Consider the following 26,133-nt stretch of genomic DNA (forward strand, 5'->3'; position numbering starts at 1 on the left):
CATCACCGGTGATATATTGTGCATTTTAGATCTCAGTCAAGACACTAAAACACCCCCTGACCTCGGACAATGATAGCCTAGCTCCCATTACGACCACGCTCTGTAATCCATAGGTATGAAGGAACTACATATCAACCTCTCAAAATATATATTTGATCTAAAGAATTCCTAAATTTCCATGCAAGAAAAACTTGCTGACATAACCTAAAGTTTATGTCATTTACCACCCACACAATCAACATTGTTATGGTTATCAGCAGCAGCAGTGACCCTGTGTAATGACGATGTGAGGTCCAGGTTTTCACTTAGACAGACCTGGGGCCAGCCATCCCACACTGTGACTCATCCACCGTTGAGCAGTCAGCAGCACGACTTTTCCGTTGTTATGGCAACCACAGCATATTGCTACCTGACAGACCTCCCATGGGATAAAGTGAAGGAAATGAAAGAGAAGGTTTTCTGTGTGTTTGTGCGTGATTATGTGCAAATCATTGTCAACTGTGGGTGGTCCTTGATAGACAGCGGTGGCATTATGTAAACTGCACTGCCACAGTTATGCTCTGGAGGTCAGGATTAGTTTATGTAGGAGGCGTGAAGAACATTATTCTCATCTTTCATTGGCAGTAGGTAAATCCACTGTATGTATTGCGTGTAACATCACAGCAAGATCAGCTGTAGTCAGAAGATGACTCCCTGGTTTCTTTGGAGAATACTGCCCTTTTCCTTGAGTCTTGAATCATGAGGCAGTGTCTTATGGCGTCCCGTCTGGACATCATTTAAACTGTCAGTACAAATTCGGACTGTACCAAGTATAAGCAGAAGCTATGAGGGCACTGAATAAAAAGCCAGTGATATTATTCTTGTTAGGGACATTTAATCAGCACCTAAACAGCCACTGAACATACCTGCTCGCCAAATAATGTTCTTCTCTTGGAGACGATAATTATATATCGATGAATCCAATCAATATTGTTACTCTTGAATATCGATATTAGGGCCAGCCTCTATAAAAGAAACACCTGAGGCTCTGTAAAGTCACTGTATTGCCATAAGCCCCATTAGAGAAAAAAGGTAAAAACAAATATAGCATTAAAGTTACAAGATAAATTGTTCTTTTGGGTCCCCATGCATGCTTGTTTGGGTTTGAGAGCGGTTCAGTGCAGTGGTTAGGGCTTACAGTACTTGAAGCAGCGACGAAGAGTGATCAGAAACACAAAAGCAGGGGAAAGGTAACGAAATTGATTTTTTAAAATTTAAATGCACGACTGCTTTATGTATCGTGTATGTTATCTCACCACGAATCTCTGAAGTATTTGATTTTTTTAGTTACAGAGAGTTGCCATGCTGTTATAAGTACCTACCCTCTTCTGGTCCTCCAACAGCTTCTCAGGCTGGTTTTGATCCAGCTGCTGGGTGCAGTGAGGAGTGTGAGCGCAGTGGTCCAACAGATACAAACACAGGGTTAGTATTCATGCAGCACAGAAGAGGCAATTGTCAGCTTAATAACCACATTATCTAGTCTACCTACTCAGCTGTTTTAAGTGGCCATGCAGAGGTCTGCTATGGGTAATTTGACATGCATTTACTGCTATGCTGGAAACCAGGGAAACATTATGGTTGGGGAGGGTTTAGAGAGCAGAGACAGGAGATGTGTACAGTGTTGACTAATAATACTAGTAACAAAATGTTACAGGACATGTCCAGTGTGATTGGATCTTTTGTTCATTTTCTGAACTCCCTTCACATCACTGTATATTATTTTTCTTATTTTTTTTATTACCATATGATATGTGCTTTTTGTTCTTCATTTTAGTTGATTTTCAATTTTCAAGTTGTTGTTTTAAAGGAGTAGTTAGACATTTTGGGAAATATGCTGATTTATTTTATTCAGCCGTTGGTTGGCTTAGTTTAGCATAAAGGATGGAAACAGGGGAAAACAGCTAGCCTGGCTCTTTCCAAAGGTAAAAAAAAAAAACAAAAAAAGTCTAACTACCAGCATTTCTAAAGTTCACTAACTAACAAGTCATATTTAGTTTGTTTATTCCCTACAAAAACAAAAAATTGCAAAAACTTAAGTTGGGGTTTTATGTGTTTTATTTATTTTTTAATTTTCTTATTTTATATTTTTGGCATTTTCCTTTTTTTATTGACAGTCACAGTAGAGAGAGACAGGAAAGGCAGGGGAGAGAGGGGAGGTGACATGCAGTAAAGGGCCCAGGCCAGATTCGAAACTGGGCTGTTATGGTAAGGACTCAACCTTGATATGGGTACATGCTCTACCAGGTGAGCTACTGGGGCCCTTTATGTGGGTATTTCTTCGCCAGATCTCACTTTGAGCCATGTTATGAGTAAGATGAAACACATAATCAAATATAGACAAATTAGATATGCCCCATGTGTGTCTTTTTAAATTTCCTTAGCAGGTCTCACAAACATTTTGCTGTATTAAAATTCGGTACATCTATGTACATTACGGGTTCACCAAGGGAAAGGGAAACTAGTAAAAGGCAATGCTCCACAAAAATCGTTATGTAAAAAGACACACTAGTTGGGGCAGGACAGGGGAGAGGAGAGGAGAGGCGAGGCAAGGCGAGGGACGATGGGGTTAGAGTTACATAATCACCCCAAAAGGAACCAGGCCACTAAACCAATGACACAGAGCTGCTTAGAGAGACTATCTGACACCAAACACACAGAGGGCAAGAGACAGAGAGAGCCAGTGAGGGAGAGAGAATAACAAACACACTAAAAGCGAGGGCTTACACACTTTGACAGTTGGACTAATCTCTCTGTCAGTCCAGGTCAAGGGCGTGACTTACAGTATGTATCTATTCTTGTGGGTGTGTTTGCCATTGGTATGTAGTTTTTGTCTCTGTATACACCAAATACGGTATGTTACCAGCGTTGCATCTATATAATGTGATGACTGGCAGGTTCTTTTCAGAGGTGTGAACTTCAGACTGAAGTCATACATCTGATGTGTTCAACTTAACTCGACAAAATCAAAAAAGACTTGACTTGACTTTGACTTTAACACCAGTGACTTGTGATTTCAGTTAGAATTTTTCCTTTTGACTTATCTGACTAATGAACTCAACCAAGCACAGAGCTTAAAAATGATGCTGGTTGTTGTTCAGTGAGGCCATCGTATACAATGGAAGTATAGTTACAAGCTCCACCTCCGTTTGTGTCTGAAGAGAATTGACAACCACGCTTGATAGAAATGAGACATTTAGTTAGGTAACATTAGGTGCTTTAAACACAGGCACAAGCTAAAGTACACCCTGGATGTTCCTTATGTAGCAAAGCTAACATTGGATCAGTGGTGATATTGTATAGATGGGATTATTTGTTTTCAGCTTTGTGACAATACATTTTTTTCAGATACAGTACTTTAATGGGTTATTCAGTGTTTTTTAGCATAGGAAATATGAGAATTCTCTGTGGGAGCAAAACAGAAGGAGACAGAGTGAGAAAGACCAAATGACAGACTGACAGGTGTGAAAGAACAAAAGAGAAAACACAGAATATACTCACATAAATGGTCTGGAATGCACAAAGTGCAAATTATGTAATTTCAGCACATATTATTTAAAAGCTACACTAAAAAGTTTGCCATGGATATTGTGCTACAAGCTATGCCGGGCTGTTTTTCTTCATTATTAATCATATATTTTCTTTAACTATTACTTATAATTATTAATATTTCTTTTCACATGCACAACAATTGATTCCACCTGAAGACAACATAGTGGGGCAGCGTTCAGCAGCAAGTCAGGGGGCTACACTCTCATTACTCACACACTGGAGAAGCAGCATCTTGTGCAGGTCTGTGGACACTGCCTCACTGTCACCACATCAAACCAGACAGCCAGATACTAATCAGAGAAGATATGTGCAGCTAATCGCCCCCAGTCTGACCACAGACACCACAGAGCAACCCCTCACAGCTGCCACATCCGCCCTGACTATAGTGCATTCCACCAAACTGGAAACTCCCTGGGGCAAACCCCTGATCAGTCTCACACCTCTCAGTTCAACAATAGAGGAAATAAATGTGCGCACCATGCACATAGAGATCATTCTACTTCACGTTTAGGTGTTTTTCTGAAATAAATAAACATGTCTTTGTGTCTTTGAAGGCTGAGACTGAGTCATGTTTAAACCAGCAGTGAATGACATGAACACTGGGGTTTACCACTTGCCTGCTATTTATGTGCAGAACGAAAAGAAGACTAAATTAAAAGACTCTACTCTGGCATTGTCATTGCAGCTGATCGTCTTCTGTACCAGAACTGTAAAATAAATTTCTGTCTTGACTATTGGCAATCCCACTGTGAGTGTGGGAGAATATGTGTAGAGAAAATTAGAAAGAAAGAAAGAAAAAAAGAAAAAACTGAGCCAGATGCTATCTTGAAATCCAAAAGTCAAGAAGAAGATTTTTCCTCTTAATCCAACCACACACACAAGAGGCCAAGTAAATAGGAAAACCTGAGAGTAAAAGCCCAACACTGTGTATCCTGAACTCCTCTGGCTGTTACATAACTCTGACAGCCAAAGAGCAATGAATTTAGCTGATAATCACCACTCTGACATTTAGCAAAGGGGTGGTATGCACACACTGGAGAGGTCAAAAATACATATCATGCTACATCTATTTCAAAAAATGCATTGCTAATACCTACTGTGCACAACACCACCGTATAAACCTACTACATGTAACCCATATAAGCCATGTTTCATACTAAACAAGCTCGCATATTCACCTTGTTTCTTTTCAATCATGTGCAATGTTGTTCTGCTTTACTCAAAGGGCAACAGAGGAGACGAGAGCCAACTACACACTTTCATACAACACCTACACAAACATTCACAGCCAACTTCATTAAGTTTACACAGAGTGGATGCGTGTTTGCATCCATGTGAGAAAGGATATGATTGGGGAGTATTTGGAGGAGTTGAGGAACTGTTTCACAATGATTTAATGGAGCCAAAAGGGAGAGAGAGGAGACAACAAATATGATTTGAGATATGACTGGCACGTGGGGGGAGAGAAACAGGTTTCCACGCAGCTGCAATACAACAGAGCTGCTTTTCATGTGTAGACAGACAGAGATACAACACTAAACAGGTGTGTGTAGGGCTCATGTTTCTCTCACACGCTCATGCAAATAGCCCCTCACCCACCCCTTCACCCTCATGCTCACAACTTTCATTTATACACACAGGTGTACGAACACACACAAACACAAACACACACGCACATATACACAACCACACCTGCACACACACACACACACACACACACACACACACACACACACACACACACGGCAGTGTGGGTAAACAGCTCCTCTACACTTTCATTGGCAATTACTGCTGAAGGTCACACATCAGCGGAGGGGCTGTGTTCCAGGAAAAAAAAAAAAGCCTGATTCTTATGTAACCTCAGCCCAGAGTTGGCAGTGGCCCAGGAATCGTGCAGCTTGCAGGCGAGGAAAACTAGGACACAGCCTCAATGACTGCCACAGCCCCTCACAGCCCCACACGTTCATTTATACCCATATATACACAGCCCGCACACAGTGACAGTGCCCCCTATTGGTGCCTAAAGGAGATACAAGGGAAACACCCTAAAAAAGAGCTGAACATTAACAGAGACAGTGTAACACCTGCATGAAAAGAGAGGGAAGGAAGTGATATGGCTTTTATGGCTTTATTATCTTCACACTGCTTTTTGTAATGTAATATATAGGTCGGAACGCCAACTTATATATCATGAGGAGCTTGATATCTTATTTCCCTTTGTTTATGTATATTTCTTTTGTAATTCATATAAGCCTGTGCTTGTTGACTCATCATTTCACATCCGTTGACTGTTTTTATGCTGTTTGTGTGAAATAAAATTTGGCAACTGGAAGTAGTGTTAATATATGTCCCAAAATGGCTTTTACTTCATATGGTGAACACTTTGGCAAAAAGTAAAGCATGTATACGTCCAGTGTGAGGAGCGTGAGCAGACACAAATGCAGCACTAGCAGCTGGCCCAGCCATCAAGTGACTCACCTTGGAACTTGGAATAACACAACTTGCACAACTGGAACATAGAGTCAGCCACAGCAGACATCTCCCTATCTCTCTCTCCCTCTTTCTCACCATTTTCAGTTGATCTACCAAATGTTTTATGGTGAAAGTGCAGCAGGTGTGAAATACAGAACCGGCCTACCACTATTTGTTACCAGCTGTACCTAGAGCCCCTGCTAACTACAGCACACGGCCACAGCAGCTGCTACAGTACAGTTACAGAGCAACTACTAGTGTTACGGAGACAAAACAGACAGGAGCTCGGAGGAACAAGGGCATGAACACAAGAAAAAGAGAAACAACCTTAGGCATATCCATCTCATCATCAAAGGCCCTGAGCTGAAAGAGAACAGAGGGTTTAAGGGGTTAGATAACCACACAGGAAGGAGGAAGTTAAAGCAGAAGTCAATGGTACAGCAAGACATGTTAGTTAAGTGATTTGAGCCTGTGGACATACTTATCAACTTCAGCAGTTTAGAAGAAATAGTACTTATGAATGGAGTGAGCAGAATTAGTGCAGTCTCATTTAGTAGGGACTGTTGCTGAGAGCATTTCTGAAAAGTGACTAGTCCTGTCTTATTGACTGCATGGTGAATGTGACTGTAGGGACAAGCTAAGTCCCTTCAAAATAAAGGTACTCTTGGCAGTTAGTGAGTGTGTTTGTGTGACATGCAGCATGTGTGCAGCTATTGTGGTCAAATCATATTAAACTAGCTGTAAAACCTACGTGGATATACTGTATAAAGTGACATAAAAAATATTGTCATATATTACAACAATAGACTTTGCGACTTCTGATTACTTTTACATTTTCAATTCAATTAAAGTGTTAAAGATTGGTCTTCTATGAGGTGAAAAAAGTTTTTAAAAATTGCTAAAAATATATTGTGTCAAAAATGTACTGTACACTAAATAAAACCAAGGCTCTGTTATTTGTAGTTCCTTAAAAGCTGACACCTTTCTCCTGATGAAAATTTTACATATATACAAAATATGTTTGAAAAAATACAAAAAATACAGTAACAAACATTCAATATATTTTCAGCAGTTGTATTTATACAATATATACAATGCACAGTATATATACAGTCAAACCGTGTTCATGACAGTGGGGTGTATCATCCCACTATGGACATACATGATATCTGAGCTTGGTAGCTTCTCCTACCTTCTCCCCATAACCCCGGTCTTTTGTCATCATCTCTCGCAGCGTTTGCAGAACTTTGATGCACAGTCTCTCCTCATTTTCCTCTAGCAGCTGCTTGGTATGTTTGATGAGCCTGCACAACGGCATTAGTTCATAGGGCTCAATTTTAAGTGCACTAACTCATATGTCAGTGATATATTATGGAGATATTTGTATTGCTTACTTGCATATGAAACCTCCGCTCTCACACTTCTTGCGTGAGTCTGTGTTTTCAGGGAAGAGCAGCTCAGGCCGATGCAGCACGTCCACCAGAACTGACAATTCAGCCTGGACCAATGGACGCAGACGGTCCTCGAGAGCGGACACAATGTCCTACAGCCCCGACAAAGAAACACCCTTAATGCTTGTATGAATTTTAAAATCTTGAATGACGCATGAACACACACAAACACACTGTACCTGCAGCCTCTCGATAATGTTCCTGTAGTCCCGTGAAGCGGTCACCACAGAGTCTCTGCAGGCAGCGTTACGAGCAGAAAGTCTCCAGCTCATGGCTGTCTTCTGGACGATGTTGTTGGATTTCACAAATAGGTTGTTCACTTGATTGTCCAGGTCCACTGGGATGGCTATAGCTCTGCCTTTGGCTGCCAGGTACACACACACGCACCGACACACACACTGATTTAGACCTTAAAAAGTATGGGCTTGTCAGACAGGAATTTTTAGAAGCTGATGTGAGAGTGGAGATGGCTACTGTATTGATCTTACCAACATCAGAGAGCACCTTTATACAGTTCTCAACAGAGCCCTTCTGGACTGGGATCAACCAGTTACAATGGTAGACCCTGAACACTGCCTGCAACAGCTGCACAAAGACTGGCTGCCTGGTCTGAGAGGAAGATAGAAGAAAAAGCCAGAGTGGCTGCAGTTTATTATATTTATCTAGCTGGAGGTAACATCTCTAGTCATGAAAGAAAGAAAAAGGTCCCATGACAAAATGGAAAATACCCTTCTGTCATCTACAGCATCGGTCTGGACTGTAAGGCATTGTGTTTTAGTATCACACACACACCTCTCTGTGTGTGTGGTACAGGTGACAGCCCCTGTAGTGAGACCAGCATGCTGACTCAGTGGTGTTTTGTTACTTTTCCAAGAAACCCATCAATCCCTGAGCAGACATTTGCCCAAATCTAGCCCAGTGAAAATCATCTATATTGTCCTTCCCTGACAGAATGCTCACACATAAACACAGTAAATAACAAGGTAAAGAATTTTCTTTTACCCCAAACAAGAATCTGCAACACCCTGTTTTCCCTGTTGAATTAAATGTCAAAAAATACCTGAAATATTTTCCCCAACAGAGACGCCTGCAGCAGAGGATACAAGCAGCAAAGAAATTAAACATGCACCAAAAAAAAATAAATAAATAAAAATCAAGATGCATCATGCACATACTTCCAACAACAATACTATACATTTCAGAAACAACTGTTAATCCTGGAGACATGTAAAATGAAAAGTGTGAGATGATAGTTCAAAAATACGTCTTTTTTGAGTTGACTGACAGGATTAATATTCTTTCAACAAATAACAGGTTATAAAGTTATTAACTGAGCACTGAAAATAAATGTTTATTCATTATTTAGGGGAGCTTTTTGTGTATCTACAAATGAAATGTTTAATCAGCACAACAGGGTGCCAACAATCACGAGTAACTTTTCTTAACTTTGCACTGTGCAATTAGCTCTACTGGACCATAACGGACACAAATCTGATTAACACATACAAATGGGGAGAGAAGGGGAACATTCCTTCCCCTAAACCAGTCACAATGATGTTAATCAGAAGAAAAAGATTGTAAGAAAACTCCACAGAGATGTTTTTATTTTATTGTCCACTAAGAGAAATTCATTTTGCTTAGGTCACTACCATAAAATATTAGATGTTGGGAGAGATGAACCCCTGATGCTCCACCATCTATCATCAATCTCACATTAACTCTTTTTCTTAGAACCCCCTGTTATATACCTGCAGGCTGGTGCTCTGGTCAGAGAAGGGTGAGCTGAAGAAAGTTGTCACAATGCTCATGACTGTCTCCGTCACATAGCGCTCCAGAATGGTGTCTGCATGCTTACGATCACTTGTATTGTTGCAAACCTGGAAACCCCAAAACATAATAGAATGGCTCAATCTATTTTAGTATTAGTCTAATTTCCTGGGTGATGTTATCGTTTCCATGGAGCTGCCACATGTTTCTTACCCTGCAAATGTCAACCAGGAAGTTCTCAAAGAGTTTCCACATGTGGTTAGACGTGTAGATCTCCTTCATTTCCACCTCAGTGTCCACATAGCAGTGGTTCAGGAAGTTGATATAAGCAATCTTCACCTGGAAGGTTATGATTAAGGTTAATGTAAAAAACATGGTTCCAATAGAAGATGGTTGATACAAATACGAGAAAGCAATATTAGTGTTGGAATCTTTTAAGGGTGTGAAAATCAAACAATCATCAGACAATCCAACAATGATGCACACACATCCTTAAAGTGATTTTTCAATAGTGCTTCATGAATACAACATTTTCATTGCACAGCATGCACAATGCAGAAGCTACAAGGTTAAATATAAAGAGAACAAAAAGTGTTATACAAGTAGTCCAGTTCTGTTGGGGGTTGTTTAAAATTAACCACATTTTTTATTATAGTAGATAGGTGATTCATGATGCTACTGTGAATATGGTCATTTAATAACTACAAGTTTGGAAATTAGAGGCAATGAGAATCTTTTTGTAAGCCTCTGTATCTACAAAGCGCTGATCAAGTGTCCTTTACATCTGGCTAAATGTTCTTTAATTGCTGCCAAATGCTTAGCATGTCTTTGTCTGAGGCTATTCTCACCTCAGGGATGCAGTCCTCATGGGTTACCACCCGCACTATGTCATCCAGTGGCAACAGGGAGTTACACTTGATCTCTGTGTAGACGTTCTTGCCCTCAGTACACACTGCCAAGAGCTCCACCAGGTGAATGTGGTACATCAGAGGACTGTTTTCATCCATGCGGTCACGCTCTGATCGCATCATCTGGACCAGTGTCTGGAAGGAGGCGCGGTCATTATAAAAGACCAAAACATCTTCGCCAGCATTCACCAGCTGTAAGAAGAAACAAATATACACAATTAAATAAGGACATAAGGAGCATTTAGCATAGCAGAGAAACAAAAAGGTGGAAATGAAGAGTTTAGGAAAAAAGGGATGACCTCTGCCATGACAATGTCTTGACACTTCTTGATGAACTTGTTCTCTGCTTTGACAATAGTCTGCAGGAACTTGAGGTACTGGACGTTGCGGCCGTGTGTTTCAATGCAGTGGACAAAATGCTGAACCACACGCTCATTGATCTCACTGCACAGCTGGAAGTTGTTCATGAAGATATGCTGCATGGTGATGGCTTCTAAAATCTGGACAAAAGGAAAAAGGGGAGAAGGTTCGCAATGGAATGTTGTTGATTAAGGTCAATATCAGTGATTACTAGTATTGAGTGGTGCGTGATCTGGCCTGACTGCTCACCCCTGGGTTGAGAAAGAGATTGATGTGCTTGTGCAGCAGGGCTTGGTTCTGCTGGTTTCCTGCACAGAAGTTCTGTAGGAACTGATGGGCGAGCTTCATGATGTCCTGCATACGCAAATCTTCTCCCTGGAGGTGAAAATGGCCGATGTGAAGGTTTGTCCACTTGTACACACGAAAAGCATGTCACTGTAAGCAAAAGATACCTTCTCATAGGGGATCTGCAGGAGCTCAAGGACCACAGCATGAGCACCCATGTTTCTCAAAAGTCTTTGCTGCTGTTTCCTGCTCTTCCTACCTGACAGACCTTCTTGGACACACAACCTGCTGAGCCGCAGCAGGATCTGACAGGTAAAAGTGAGAGAGAAACAAGATGTAAGGAAGTAAGATAAAAAATAAAGTCTCTGCGCTAGGGCTATACAAAATAATTTACAATTCATGCAGATTGGAGCTTGTTAACTATACGAAGAAGTAAGATCGTTACCTCTTTCACCACTCTGTAGTTGTAACTGCTTGTACTTTCTGCCTTCTTTGGTTTGTCTGTTCCCCCAGAGTCCCCCTACAGGAAAGTAGAAACAGTGAATCAGAACAAAGCCTTACTGTACCTAGGGTATTACAGTGTAGTTTGATTCTTTTGATGTACAATTTACTGTACCTTTTTATGCTCTGGCTCAGTGGACAGGCCCTCTCCTGCATCCATGCCTTCATCCGGCCCCTGCCTCTTGTACACCCAGAGCTCAGACTTCTCTACAATAGAGCGCAGCTGGTCCAGGTCTGACTTTATTTGCTTGTAATTTTCCACATCTTGGCTGGTGACCAACAACTGGACCTATCAACACACACACTCAGCTACCAGTTTACTAGGCAGACCCAGCTAAAACGAATGCAGTCTAATGCAACGTTCCTGCATTAATCCTCCCTTCATGAAGGTTTGTGTTGTAGGATCATTTTGGAGACTGTGGTTTATGGTGCTGTTGAATTGTGTTGCGTTATAGGGACAGGCGTTTTTATTATTTCTGTACCCCATTTATATCAGTGAGGATAGGCTCAATAACAGGAACACCACTCTGTATAATGCAATACAGTTCTAGGGCATCAGCAACCACATCTGCCAAAATGACCTCAAAGTAAAATCAACCCTTCTATAAAACAGTTTCAATAAACACTGAACATTTTGATGAATTTCTTTTCATGAAAGTATGGTTTATTGCAGTACCGTTGTATTAGACTGCATTAGTTTTAGCTAGGTGTATCTAATAAACTGGCAACGGAGTGTATATGTTGCAATGTGGAGTACGGAGCAGACAAACTGGAATGCCACGTGAATGCAATTGCGTATGTATGGCATGTATGTGTCACAGCTTCACAGAACACTACCTCAATTTCTTATTATTGATATTATAATTATTAATATTTTAATATTTTCTATCTCGGCGACAGAAGAATGAATAGTTGATGATGCTTATTTTGAAAGTCACGTGGGTAAAAAGTGCCCCTACGGTAATACAAATGGTATTCTTGATATGTATGAGTTGTCAGGATACCTGCTTAAAAGCCTGCAGAACCTCCTGCCTTTGGCTGAAGTGCCTGAATAACAGATGCAGGGCTCTGGACACCAAGGGAGGATAGTCATGCATGGTTAAGTGTAGGAGGACCCTCAAGAAGGTACGACCACCATGATCGTCCAGGTCCAGGGGGGTGTTCTCTTCACTAGAATCACAATGAAAACACACTCACAATGAAAACAAATCCTCTTTTGTGTATTTTGTGATTCTTTCTTTACTGAGAATGTGATTACCTTCCACCAAATATCCCCTCCGCCTGCTCTTCTATGTGTTCAAAATCCAAAGCCCCTGGAATCACAAAACATTTTTTTGTAACTAACACAGTCCATTTCATTGGTCATGCCATTTGTGTCAAATGTAGCCGCATATTAATCTAACCTGGCATATTGTTTGGTCCCTCCACTGATCCAGTTACAGATAATTCACTCTGGGAGTTACTCTCATCAAACTCCCTCTTAAATATAGATAGCAGACAGGAGATCCTGTAGTCCAGGCGGACATTCAGGATGAACTGCAGGACAGGACAGAAAATAACAGGGGTTTTAAGTGACTATTTTATTTTCAGGGTTGGTGGGACTGTGTCTGATATACAGTTTGCTCTGTGTGTGTACAATGTCTACTGCATGCTTGTATATTCTAGCACGTCCTTCACCTGCAAGATCTCGATGATCTTGAGCTTGGTGTCCATGACAAGTATGTCCTGTTTCTCTGGTTCAGTCTGGGTCTTGACTGTGTCTCCATTTGAGCTGTTGTTGGAAGTCGTGGGAAGGAAGCCTCCTCCTCTCAAGACTACTTGTGACATCAGCTCCCCGACACCATGAATGGACCTCATCACATTACTGCCTGGAAACATGCGCACACACACACACACACACACACGCACACACACACACACACACACACACACACACACACACACACACACACACACACACACACACACACACACACACACACACACACACACACACACACACACACACACACACACACACACAGAGACACACAGAGACACACAGAGACACACAGAGACACAGAAACACACAGACACACACACACAAAGATCAACTTCAAGTCCATGAAATATTTGGTCCTCCACTGACCACCCAGGGTGTTCATACCTTTACTCTCATCTCCTTTGTCCAGTTTGTTGAAAGGGAAAATTGTGCTCACATGGACACAGTCCAGAATAGCCAGCAGGATCTTGGTTAGTCTCAACAGGTCACTGAAGTTGTAGAAACCAAAATAAATCAGGTTCCTGGCCAGATTCACCACCTAAACAAGGATTGTAAATGCATCAATTGGTTTGCCAATGCCAACCTTATAACACGACACCTATGATGTGAGTGTTATTGTATACAGAGTGTGTCTGACTGACCTCAAATGTGAGCTTGTTCTTCTCTTTATCGGCAAAGGGGAAGCTCTGGCATACCACATCTCGCAGGTAGTTCTCAACAAACTCCATAGTCTGCGAGAATCGCTCCTTAATTTCATCTTTAGATGTTCCATCATTGTCGTAGCTACAATAAGACAGAAAAACACTTATCAACAACAACAACAACAACAAAAGTTGATCTCTACATAAGAGAAATATTCTACAATGAACATCTATTAAATTTGTCCATTCGCTCACTCATCAATGGCGATCTCTGAAGGGATCTCTGACCAGAGTCGTGCGTATTTGACAGGTGTAACCTGCTCCTGAGGGTCCCGATCTACATGCATGTGCAGCATCATTCGACAGAAGGAGGCTCGCAGGTCATAGGGCAGGTCTTCATCTGACATGCATCTTAAGATCAGGTCCACATCCAGCTGGCCCGAGATCTTGTTGATTGCCAAATACTGACGGTCCAAACACATTCTGGCAAACAGGTTCAGCTGGTACCTGCAGTGGTATATACAGGCTCAGACTTCCTTTGAAACTTTGAAATGTGCCTAAACATCCCAAACATAAGTTGTTTTTCCTTCACAGGTGACATCAGCACCATTGGCTGAGTGCTCCAGCTCAATTTTAAGTCAGATAGGGGACTAACATTACCTCTTTTATCTCAAATAACCACAGGGAAAACAAAGTCCAGTAACTACCTGTAGTAACTGATCACCTCCTGGTCCTCCTTCTGGCCCTCCTTGGCATCCTGGGCAAGTTCCCTGATGCTTTTACTGCGGATCTCTTTATTGCTGTCCTTCCAGAACAGCCACACTTCCTCCTCATCTTCTTCTGACTCCACAGAGTTATCTCCAAGTGGCGCACCCTCAATCTCAAATCTCGATAGCACCAGTCTGCAGAAAGAGTGGGTAATGCAGAAGAAAAAATAATACAGACAGATATGCTGATGGAAATATTTTTTGGAAAGCATTTGTGACAAATTTTAACAAAAGCATTAGGATTGGGATAAAAAAGACATAATGTGTACATCATTACTGTCCCTGTTAGAAGCAGTTAAAAAGGATGTCATGAGCTTTGTACACACTTTTTCTAATAGAGACCTATCAGAATCTTTGATATATCCCACTAGGGCTGTAACTGAAAATTATTGATATTATTGATCAATCTATAAAATGCCATTTCTAAAGCTCAAAGCGATGTCTTCAAATTGCTTACTTTGTCTGATATTACAGTATTGAACAGATGTCAAACAGAGAAAAGCAATGAAGATTCATTTACATATATCAATATAGTGGATAAACCTTCTTTTAATCAATTAATGAATTAATTAATCATCTACTCTTTTTAGCACAACATCCTTTAACTCTTCTTTACACTTTTGTAGGACATGCATTTACTTGGTTGCTTTAAAATACAGACTAATTTTATGTGACATATTCCACTGGTTTATAACAGATTATATATATTTTTTAATGATTAGAACAAAATTTGATTAGGAAGCAAGGGAAGTCAATTTAATTTTATGCTCATATACAGTACTGTAGACGTTATATAGTGCTTATTGGCACGCTGCACGGGAGAAGACAGAAATAGCTGAAGGTAGAGGGGGAAGCACTCACTTTGTTTCTATGAGGATGTCTGCATTAGCTGGGTCCAGCACTGCGTTACAGATGAGCTCCTGTGTCACAGGGATGGACTTATTCATTGACACACACAAGTCTGACAGGTAGTCCAGGAACCTGGACACATATGCACACAAACAGGATATGCAAAGTTCAATCATCCTTTTCAATAAGTTATGTCAGCCTGCAAAAAATGTAAGATCCTAACAGTGTGAATAAAGTACAGGTGTGCCATGTACAGTGACCAAACATTCCAACACTTTGTTTTCGATCACCAGATTTTCCTGAAGTATACTGCACATCAGTGGATTAGATTAGGTTAGATTTATGCCAAAATTAAATGCTGAATGTCGTTATTTGTCAGTTTCTGGTTTGGTAGTTTACACTGTAACGTGTACACTGCTTGCATTGTAAAAGATAGCTGAATGTCTGCGTTCATGTACAGAGGATATACTATGTTATGAGGATATGCAGATTGTAATCGAGGTAAACAGATGCACTTTAAGAAATGATCCTGCATCAAAATGATCAATTATTATTAAATGATTTTATATTTGATTCTCTCTGATAGCAAGATCATCGTTTACATGGCCTACAGAAAGACAGACACACAAACCTTGGCTCGCGGTTCTTGCGGACCAGGCTAACAAATGTGTCAATCTCTGCAGCAGTGATGTGTTTCTCCAGCAGCTTGCGGTTGTTATGGAGCAAAGCTGTGATGGTGTCCTCTGCCAGGACATCATAGCCGATCTGTTTCTGCATGAAGCGAAACTGTTTGGCAATATACTCCTGCAGGACAGAGAGATAACCAGTCTGAACATACACAAACCAAAACAGGATGACAGAGCCATTACACAATCACACTGTAATGTGTTTAAGAGAAATCGACTGTTCTTAGAAAAGGGGAATGCTGTATTTCACATTTACAAGCATAAGTTATAGCATGAACTTGTATCACACTGTGGCTCTCTGTATTCGCATCATCAGAAAATTTGATAAAGGGTGTCCACAGGTGAGCCTTGCATTATTCCCAGTATTTTCAGTTACACATTTCAGATTCAAGACATTTTTTGCTTTGATAATCCTATCAGGGAACCTACAGTGCCTATTTCACCTACGATAAGACTTAATCGAGGAAATTTGGAATGCACCTTTATAGATACTCCAGGGGCACGTACGTCCATGTCATACAGTGCCAGTGCTCATAGAGCAGACTTCTAGGGAAGGCAAACTGTACCTGGTTCTTGCGATAGTCCTGCTGAGAGTGACGTAAAACTCGGTAACACAGGCGGCAGATGTGTCTGAAGGGGGCATGACGCTGGTCAGCCAGCTCCTCTAGTCGTAGCATGGGCCCATCCCCACTGTCTGTGAAGGGAGCCTGCAGCAGCTTGAAGATCTGAATACACGGATAAGGTTGTGACAGTTGTACCCATACTGAAAGCCTAAAGAACATGCTGATTCAGATTGCAGGCCTGACAACCATTCCACTCTGAGTGTTACAAAGACTTGAAGAGGGGGTTAAGGGGAGTTCAGTGAGGTTCAAACAAGTTCATATTCACTGGAAAATGTATTCTAAATATTGTGTTCAAAATGTTAGCTGCATTAAGACATCACCTGTTTGAGAATATTCTGTTCCCTCATGAGTTTCTGTCGTTCCCTGTTCGGTTTGTTGACCATGATCTCTAGAACGTCCTGTCCATTGTTGGGAATGTCCACAACAAAGAACACCAGATCCTCCAGAAGCTTAGTAACCGCTCTGGATGTATATGAAAACACACAGACACACAAAGCAATAACTTGTGACTTTCTTATTTCCTGTTTAGAAAATTCACAATCTGGGACCAACATGCATTTTATACCTCCTCTCATTCTGTGTGATGGTGCCTTTTTCCAGCTTTCCAGCGATAGAGGCCAGCACTTTACTGGCATCATTGGCAAAGTCAAGGTCTCTCACTTCAGCTGGGGAGACAGGCACAATGGCAAAAGCCTCTTTGTCTTCTTTGAGTGCAGATGTGCCAATCTTGAATGAGACAAGAAAAGTACAACTTTTTCATCTATGAGATAAATATGTGGTATTTTTGAGTATTTAGAATTGGTCTTTGGGCCACTTGTTTCAGTCCTTTCCCCAAATATTCTGGCAATGCTCGATGACAACTGTATTGTTTATTGTAAAAAAAAAAAAAAAAAAAAAAAAGAAAAAGCAAAACAGAAAACGTGCATAAACAGGGAAGCCTAAATTTAATATTCAGTTCTGAAACACTTCCATACATCAGGTAGGAACGGTTGCGCAGAAGCTTTTTCAGCTGACAACAGTTGGTTTAGGTTTTTACATTTCTGGTGACCCCTGGGTGACTCTTAAAAATGTAGGATCCCAGACAGCATTTCACCTCAGCATCATGTACACAGTCTAGTCATGACAGAAGCTGCAACAGTTTACTAGTGATAGACATATTAGTGCAAATCAACTGTCACTCACACGCAGCATGACAGGTTTTTCCTCCTCCTTGTCAATTGGTTGGTTGGTGCTGTGAACCCATGTGTTGGTGCACAAGTGTCTGAGGCGCACATATGAGTTCCTGGAAACACATTTTAATATCGTTATTTATGTTAGCATTTTGTTTTTAGAGCATAAATACTGGACAGCACATATCGACTCTTGAAACAGATAATGTTTGAAATAGCACACAGCATCTTCAATTAAAGGCTGCCAGTAACCGCAAACACAGAGCACTATTCATTTTCTTAAGCATCCCTAAAATATGCAAAACCCTTGTTACCAATCTATGGAACTTACAGAATCAAATATAAAGCAAAATAGGCAGTGGTAGAATAGGTTTTCCGATCTTCTACTTAAGTAAGAGTAGCAATACTCTATTACAAGTAAAAGCCCTGCATTCAAATTTTAACTGGAGTAAAAGTAGAAGAAGGATTAGCACTTTATTATTATATTTTTATTATTATTGAATTTTATTATGGACGCAGTAACATGTAAGGACAATGTTAAGGTTTTGGCTGGTTGAGGAGAAGCCAATTGTAAATAGTTTATACACTCTTGGGTAGGTTTTTCTACAGCAATGCATAATTTTATAAGATGATTGTATATTTTGTATGTACAATCTTAACGTGAAAAGTAACTAGTGACTATTGATGTTAGATAGGTAAATGTAGTGGAGTAAAAAGTGTAATAATTCCTTCTGAAATGTAGAGAAGCAGAAGAATAAAGTAGCAGAAAATTTTAAAAAGTGAAGTACTAGTACCTCAAAATTATACTAAGTACAGAACTCGCCACTAAAAACAGGAACACACATTTGGAGAAATATGGTCTGGCGCTTACTTTTATTAGAGTCATCTAGTTTTCATGTTTATCTCTGATTATAGAGACCTAATATTTCTTGTTTTACTGGTTAAAATAGACCAGAATGGATTAAAACATTATTTCCTGCAAGTACTTTGAATAGTGTTGGGAGTAGAGCATAAGTTCCTCACTAAAGAAAGAGTAAAGCTAGATTGGATCGCTAGGTCAGCCCATCAATGAGAGTTCTCATTTCCATTATACTTCTGTAAAGACAGTCAAGATTTCGATGTTGTATATGTGAAGCTAATGTTCATGAGCAATATATGCTCAATTCGAGCAACATATGTTTGTAATTTAGTGGTGCGTTGTGTTCCAACGTCAGAGGAAAGGTGGAGGAGGAGGAGGAAGAGGAAGGGGAAGTGGACTGCAAAATTTCAAATCATCAAATCGACAAGTTGTCAAAAACAAGTGAGTCATGCCAAAGAATGATCTGTGTTTACTGAAATTTATCAGTGTGAATATCCTTATCTGTGTCACGATCGGGATATTGTAAGTTACACAATTTCTTAAATTAACAAGCATTGACACACATACACACACTCTAGCTGTGGATTATTGTTTTGCAGCCATATTAAGATGAGTTAATATACGGTGGAAGTCCCCTTCTTGTAATGTGCGTGCTGTTTGGTTTTCAGCGGAAAGAGTGACGGACCGAGGAATAGGCCGTGTCCTTCTTTACAGTTAAATCTGCAGGAACAGAGGTCTGAGCTGGTTGGAAACACTCTAGCACCTTATCGTTACAGCCCTCCTACCTGGGTACTAGTGAGTCACCCCCTCTTAATGTGGTAGGGTCGAGTTCAAATATGGAGGAAATGTCATTTCCATCAGGAACAGACACGAGGGTGTACATGACTTTGTCCTGGACATTTCTCAAACGGGCTCTCAAGGTTTCTTGCTCCGAGTCCAGCTGGAGGAAAAGGTCAAAGCACAGTCTGATCAGAAATTACAAACATAAAATAAAGAATTCTCATCACCACACACAGATGCTCACTCTCAGCGACTCTCAGTGATTATGTGATATGAGTGTGTCTCAAGATCAACAAGAGTCAGGAATGTCAGTGAGAGGGTTACCAATTCAGTGGAAAGATTTCTGGGCGCTGACTGTTCAAAAACCCGTCTCCTCACTGGAGCACAAGTACTTTTTTCTTTTGTTAGTTGAATTTTCCAAATAAAATGTCACAGTCTTAATTTGATAAGCCATTAAGGGTTGCCAGAACAGACTTCATCAAATCAGTGTGAGCTTGAAATAGATTTCTAGTCTAAACACAATAAAATATATATATATATATCTTGGATGAGTTTGTTGGATCCTATTGTAAATAGAATTCCTATTATTCCATTTTTGGGTCCTATTTACAAAAGGACTAGACTATAATGAAAATAGTCACCACAATAAACTGGGGGCTGTTTTCTTTTGCCTGGGACCTCTGCCATACTTCAGCTTATTTGGGTATATTTTTAGGTTTAATATTATTATTCATTTTTTTTTTTAACTGTAGTAGCGAAGCAGGAAACTCCGGCTGACTGAGAGCCAGTTCCCCGGCGACTCCCTGGTGAGCAGACGGGAACGCCTTCACGTTGGAAGCCACAGCCCTAGTGCCGCTTAACAGAAAGACGCATTCAAAGTGCAAGGCTGCCATCTGCTGGCCACTGACACGTACTACCTTCAATAATACATTCAGCCATCTACTGCTGGAAATAGTAAAATACTGATGTAGTTGTAAAGCATTGGTGATTGTTATACATAGATTTTATATGCACTATGCCGATCTAGTCTTTCAGCATGGCTCACTTACTGAAGAGCGCGGCTCCAGGCACTCCTCTTCATACTCTGGATTCACCTGCAAAAGCACAAAGTGGTTCACCACCTGGACTGAAAAACTAGACTAGAAATTGTCTGGAACACATGTAATACCATAATTTAGTCTCAAACTAATTAATCAAAAGCTGCTTCAAAGTTACATAACTGTGTGAAATGAATAGCAAATATTCTATCCTGCCTCAGCATTTATTTTTTTTCAATGTAAATACCTTAAGCACCAGTGGTAGTTCCTAAAATATGACCAAAATATAACAAGATAAGGTATAGTCATGTAAAGGTATTTGGTTAAATCGATTTGACTGAATTTTTTGAGTGTTGTCTTGTTCTAGATACAGTTACTAAAAACACAGTGTCTGCGCTGGACTCACCTCTGCAGCCAGGTAGTGTCCAGTGGCCAGGTGTTTGAACCTGAACAGGCTGTTCCAGTAGCCTGCACCCCCCCGACATGGATCATGCTGCACAACCTGATACCGGAGCACACGGCAGTAAAAATCTCATACCAGTGCATTCAGTGTATTAAACCGGTGCTGATACGAAGAAGTGCTGGGAAACAGACTCACAGTCTTGCTTTTATGTTTACTGCTGGCACTGAGAAAAGAGCTACACTCTGCAGGACATGGCACAATCAGCGAAACCAGCCACATTAATATTCCTCCTCACCTCGATCTCCCATAGGGCTTTGCTGCTGGTTGCCGAGGTAGCTGACTGCCTTCCAGTAGTGCGAAGAAAAACATACTGCTTTCTTCTGTGATCATCGCATGTGAGGAATTTCTCCTGTTCTGCATGAAATAGCCGTACCACATCACCCTGGAAAGAAGAAGAATGTCACTGTCAAAAGTATTCAGCTTAACCTCAAAACCAACTCATTACTCTGGGACAAAAATTTAAAAAGGAAATATATATTCTTGCTGGTCTACAGAACGTTTCATATTCCACAGAATACGTTTCCTGTAATAATCCATAACTTATTGTAATTGATATTCACTCAAAACATACAGTAAGATGTTTATAGACACCGCTTGCAATCAGTGTGGACTGACACCAGTCTCACTAGTTCATATGTTCTTCATATGCCTAAAGATTGGTTTCTTACATCTACAGTTAGGTCCTCCCCATTTTGGAGAGGCCCTTGAGCTACTGTAGTTGGTGTTTAGGCCCCCCAATGTAGAGCTGTTGACTAATCAATAAAACACAAGCTTATTCTTAAACATGTAGCTCTTATGGGGGACATTAGGCCACACCTACAGTTGGAAAAACATTCATTTTCATTGAGAGAAAATGCCAGCAAGTTCTATACATTATGGAAACCTTAAATGAATGAGTTCAATTATGCTGGACTGGACCTACTGTATCAGAGAACGAGATTTACTTTATCTATCTGTTGTTTTGGCTATAGAACGTGTTTTGTTCTAAAGCCCTAATAAAAAGCATTTGTTATGAAAAAAAAAAAAAGCATAGCGAGATGTGTTTGTTCGGTAGCTGCCGTGAGACAAACCCCTTTCAGGATGATCTCCTGGTTGTCGCTCCATTTCATAAACAACACAATCTTCCAGCTGGTGTTGCAGTTGACCGAGTTCACCTGAAAAACAAACAAACAATAAGAGTTTGATGTGAATGTAGCTTTAATCATCTGGCAGCAGTCCTGCACAATGGGAGCACTGCAACGACACTGCCAGTGTTTAAGGGATAGTTTAGTGTTTGTGGAGTTTGTTTTTCCCCCCACATCTTCTAAACTCAGACAAAGTTTTTCAAGACTTTTCTTTATTTTGAGATAAGAGAATACCTTTACACCGTTCTAAAGATCTATATCTTGTCATCTAAACTAAATGTTGTAAAAGTATTATTTCTAATATTTCTAAGATTAAAAACTTTAACTTTTTGCATGAACCCCAACCAAGGCAGCAGAAACAGTGGTTTAATAACTTAATTGTTAGGATTGTCCACTGCATGTCAAATCCAAAACCAGGGGTGAAAGTAGCGAGGTACATTTATTTTCATTTCTGTAAGTCATTTTGTGTTGTGTGTGTGTGTGTGTGTGTGTGCTTGTACTTTTTTGAAGTATTTTCAAAAATGAGTCATTTCACTGACACTTAAGTATTTTTTTAACTCGAGTGTTTTACAGCGCTACATCTAAAATCGAAATCTTTACAGACCAAAAACCATAGTCACATGATGAGGTTCGCATTAATCGCGAGGAGAGGGCAACAAATGAAAAGAGGCAGATCAGCAGCTGGAGCAGAGAAGAAGCTGCTGGTGGTGAGTCTGCCGCGTCGCGGTCCGTGGCCGCTGGAGGGCAAAGCTCCGTGCTCACAGAGGAGCCGCTCTCAGCTCACGGCCTACACCCATGGTCGAAATGTTTGCATCCACTGACCCAGGGTCAGGGGGTGCGAGGGATGCGGCAGCACCTGGGCCGGGTAGAATTGTATCTACCGTAATTATCCGCTGATTTAATTGCACCACCCGGCGACCACGGCAAGTGTCCTAAATCAAGCACGCCTGCCGTGTTGCATGCTGGGTCCTGCCGAATGCTCCACGCCGAAAAAACCGGACGGCGGATCCTTCTGCTGTGACCTCTGCGTTGACTCCCGTCGTCGGCGAGGTCGGTTCAGAGCAGGCGGCGGGGCACATCGCGGGGGGGGCGGGGCGACGCCCGGACAGGTGAGTGTGCAACGGACGACCGACTGTTGTAACTCGCCGTGTACCGAGGAGAGCGTCAACAAACGCCGCGTTGCCCGGCAACGTCTGTTTGTCGGCTGCAGCTGCTCAGGAGCTCATACATCTCCGCCTTTATCCGCCGCTCCATCCTGCTGTCAAGCTCCATGAGAAGTGGCAGCTGTTTGATTTGCGTAGCTTAATATTTCTACATAAAGTCTCGGGACATCCGCCCGGGTGTTCAAGGTCTTTCTGTGATTCTGTCAACCCCATTGATATCAACGAAGGCAGGCTAAAAAACAAAAACACCCCTCTGTATAATGCAATTCAGCTAGACAGCAGCACGCCCCACATCCTCCAAAAATGATCACCCAGTTTATTCAACAACTGTCTGAAACATTATCCAGAAAAACTGAACATTACAACCCTCATAAAAAGAGGATTTACTGCAGGAGTGTTGTATTAGACTACATTAGTTTTAGCTGGGTGTGCCTAATAAATTTACAACTGAGTGTATATTTGGAATAATGAGTTGCATCCACAGGCTGCAAAGTGCCTGACTGGAATTTATTGGTTGCTTTCGGAAAAGCGTATATGCATTGAAAAACCAAAGCATATACGCCAGGAAGCTATAGATGTTCTTTAGTTTAATAGTTTTAGAACTAGTTTTAGAACCATATACCATTTTTTAGCCCTCACCTTCCCCCTTTTGTAAATGTAACACTAACGTTTATTCAGAGTACATTTTAACTGACTGACTTGGTACCCTAATCTTTTTACATAAGTAATTTTACTTCGGCTTGAGTCAAATTTCTTTTACAGTACAAGTACAAGTTTCCAGTGCTCCTTCCAGCCCTGCCCAAAACCTGAAAAAAATGTGTAGCTTCCTTCTTTTGGTAGGGGTTAAGGATAAGGGTTGCTATGTGATGACATCCATCACTTGCACTTAGATTCTTACCACGTCACACATCTTTTAAACTGCTCGCAGAATCATAAACAAGGAATAAATGAGTTGGTCTCACTTATAGTAAAGAGGAAAAATGGCACAACCGCCCCAAAACTGGTCTATACCTTTAACTATCTCAGCGTTTCTAAAAGTAGACTGTGAGGCCCTATAATGAAATAACAGAGGTAATGTTGTTATGTAGGACAGAGGAGTCTAATGTTATGAGACAGAAACAGCACAACCATCCAACTGCAGTGTTAGCTTTAGCCTACTGCTTAAGGACAGAGGAACAATCCTGTAGGGTATCACATAAGGCAGCTAATAACCAAGCAGCGGTTATGAGGAGAAAAAAAAAAGCTATAATTAGATTCCACACAGCAAAAAAATCCCACAGAAACATATAAGGAGTGAAGACGAGTTGCAGTGGCTTAGCCAAACCTCATTGCATCCGGGATTATCCACAAGCTGGTGTGTGCTGGCATGGAGCGGCTGACCAGCATTCACAGGGTTCAGGACCACTTTGTCCCCGATCACCACCTGCCGTCACACACAGAACAGACACAATGAAATACAAACATGTGAAACATAAAAGAACAAAGGTTGCACGTGGTGAATGTAGGACAAGCAGAGCTGCCAAAGAGGGACTGTAAGGGTCCATGATGTTTCATCAAAACACGCGTTATAATGCACATATTGAACTCGTTCTGGGCTCCACAAATAACAATGACTCGCATTTTATTTTCATTTTATTTAACTGAGTTTTACTTGAATAGATAAATGATTTAGTTTAAAAAGATTTACTGAATTTAAACAGCACACTACAACACATTCATCATATACACAACTTTGAATCTCTAACATGCATGTAGGCAAGGATAGGAGAGCCTTAGCATCCATTTTTCATGTCAGTGCCTTCTTACTATTTTCAGACAGTAGGGACTGACTCCAATTTTCTTTTTGTCCAAGGCCTACTGCTTAGGCCTTGTGCCATACCTACTTTGAGGGGAGCTTAGCAGAGAGGCCCGGTTCTCTGCCGTGGTTCATTTTGTCCTTGGGCACGAGCCCACTACTTCCTGCTGCAGGGAAATAAAGTGGTTTCCAACAAGAGCTTTGTGATCAGGTAAACACCAATTTGGTGCTGGCACAGGTCCATCCAGGGATAGATGTCATTGGATAGATGCATCAGATTTAGGATTAGGACGGTAAAGAAGACCTGTGCCCTCGAGGTCTGCACCTTGATCCTAGAGTCTTGATCTTTTAATCCTAATTTACTACTTTATGAGCGAATTAGCAACTTCATTATCATAAATATTAACATCAGCAGTTGTACTTTAAATGACAAATACAGTATAGCGTTCCCACATTGCACCATGGCCACGGACTCATAGACATGAGGACTCACACTGTCCCCAATGGAGCGTAGTTTGTAGAAGGGCTGTATATAAAACCAGGAGCCCTCATTTCCAGCAGTGTCCAACATCACCCTCATTGCATTCTTCTCTAACAGCGCAGGCAGTCGCTTGTTCACCGTCAGGTATTTATTGCTCTTCAGGTGGAGGAGCTGAGCAGAGAAAATATACAATGTAAGACAAAACACACAAATGTATTTGACATGCTGAAATCTAAGGTGAGGAGGAAGTGCTGCTAATGGTGTATTGACTGCAAGAAAGCAGCTTGTATTCAAGGCACTGCTAGAAATTAACACTGCCCCCAATGCCAGATATTTAGGAAATTGGTGTCATACAACAGGTAAAAATTAGGTTTCATTAGGATTAAAGGAAATACTTATACTTACTATATTTATTCGTGGTTTGACTGGGTTTCTGTCTTCATTTTCATTGGGACTATGTCAAAATTCACAACACAGTATTGCACTGGAATGTCCAAGTGATGATGTTTCTCTTTATTTAAGAGTTAATATTGGGTAGCATGCTCATTGGGTAACATGCTCAAGCTGATGATGCACTCAAGCTGAGGTGTAATTCAAATTTA

The 26,133-nt window shown here is 41.0% G+C and overlaps 1 protein-coding gene across 12 annotated transcripts in view; it reads right to left on the minus strand.

Annotated features, from left to right (window-relative positions):
• Positions 1 to 26,133, minus strand: part of LOC120807463 (inositol 1,4,5-trisphosphate receptor type 1) — a 72,582-nt gene that overhangs the window by 29,943 nt on the left and 16,506 nt on the right. For 2 of the 12 annotated variants that reach the window (XM_040159527.1, XM_040159537.1), the window contains 37 exons: positions 25,544 to 25,702; positions 24,580 to 24,678; positions 22,039 to 22,122; positions 21,204 to 21,350; positions 20,912 to 21,007; positions 20,753 to 20,773; positions 20,518 to 20,562; positions 19,474 to 19,628; positions 17,843 to 17,942; positions 17,226 to 17,386; positions 16,981 to 17,122; positions 16,604 to 16,762; positions 15,983 to 16,155; positions 15,364 to 15,483; positions 14,443 to 14,637; positions 13,991 to 14,242; positions 13,736 to 13,877; positions 13,479 to 13,632; positions 13,010 to 13,200; positions 12,736 to 12,868; positions 12,591 to 12,645; positions 12,337 to 12,502; positions 11,448 to 11,621; positions 11,277 to 11,351; positions 10,999 to 11,136; positions 10,796 to 10,921; positions 10,486 to 10,686; positions 10,127 to 10,378; positions 9,492 to 9,617; positions 9,260 to 9,388; positions 8,572 to 8,598; positions 8,000 to 8,120; positions 7,691 to 7,875; positions 7,455 to 7,603; positions 7,253 to 7,364; positions 6,388 to 6,423; positions 1,362 to 1,409 (listed from right to left, as the gene is read on the minus strand). In XM_040159527.1, the coding sequence (XP_040015461.1) occupies positions 1,362 to 1,409; positions 6,388 to 6,423; positions 7,253 to 7,364; positions 7,455 to 7,603; positions 7,691 to 7,875; positions 8,000 to 8,120; positions 8,572 to 8,598; positions 9,260 to 9,388; positions 9,492 to 9,617; positions 10,127 to 10,378; positions 10,486 to 10,686; positions 10,796 to 10,921; positions 10,999 to 11,136; positions 11,277 to 11,351; positions 11,448 to 11,621; positions 12,337 to 12,502; positions 12,591 to 12,645; positions 12,736 to 12,868; positions 13,010 to 13,200; positions 13,479 to 13,632; positions 13,736 to 13,877; positions 13,991 to 14,242; positions 14,443 to 14,637; positions 15,364 to 15,483; positions 15,983 to 16,155; positions 16,604 to 16,762; positions 16,981 to 17,122; positions 17,226 to 17,386; positions 17,843 to 17,942; positions 19,474 to 19,628; positions 20,518 to 20,562; positions 20,753 to 20,773; positions 20,912 to 21,007; positions 21,204 to 21,350; positions 22,039 to 22,122; positions 24,580 to 24,678; positions 25,544 to 25,702 (4,848 nt within the window). Of the gene's footprint in view, positions 1 to 1,361; positions 1,410 to 6,387; positions 6,424 to 7,252; positions 7,365 to 7,454; positions 7,604 to 7,690; positions 7,876 to 7,999; positions 8,121 to 8,571; positions 8,599 to 9,259; positions 9,389 to 9,491; positions 9,618 to 10,126; positions 10,379 to 10,485; positions 10,687 to 10,795; positions 10,922 to 10,998; positions 11,137 to 11,276; positions 11,352 to 11,447; positions 11,622 to 12,336; positions 12,503 to 12,590; positions 12,646 to 12,735; positions 12,869 to 13,009; positions 13,201 to 13,478; positions 13,633 to 13,735; positions 13,878 to 13,990; positions 14,243 to 14,442; positions 14,638 to 15,363; positions 15,484 to 15,982; positions 16,156 to 16,603; positions 16,763 to 16,980; positions 17,123 to 17,225; positions 17,387 to 17,842; positions 17,943 to 19,473; positions 19,629 to 20,517; positions 20,563 to 20,752; positions 20,774 to 20,911; positions 21,008 to 21,203; positions 21,351 to 22,038; positions 22,123 to 22,703; positions 22,763 to 24,579; positions 24,679 to 25,543; positions 25,703 to 26,133 lie in introns of those variants that run through there. The other 10 variants (XM_040159528.1, XM_040159529.1, XM_040159530.1 and 7 more) reach the window with 10 other exon arrangements.

The sequence above is a fragment of the Xiphias gladius genome, chromosome 21, assembly GCF_016859285.1.
Source record: "Xiphias gladius isolate SHS-SW01 ecotype Sanya breed wild chromosome 21, ASM1685928v1, whole genome shotgun sequence".
Lineage (NCBI taxonomy): Eukaryota > Metazoa > Chordata > Actinopteri > Istiophoriformes > Xiphiidae > Xiphias > Xiphias gladius.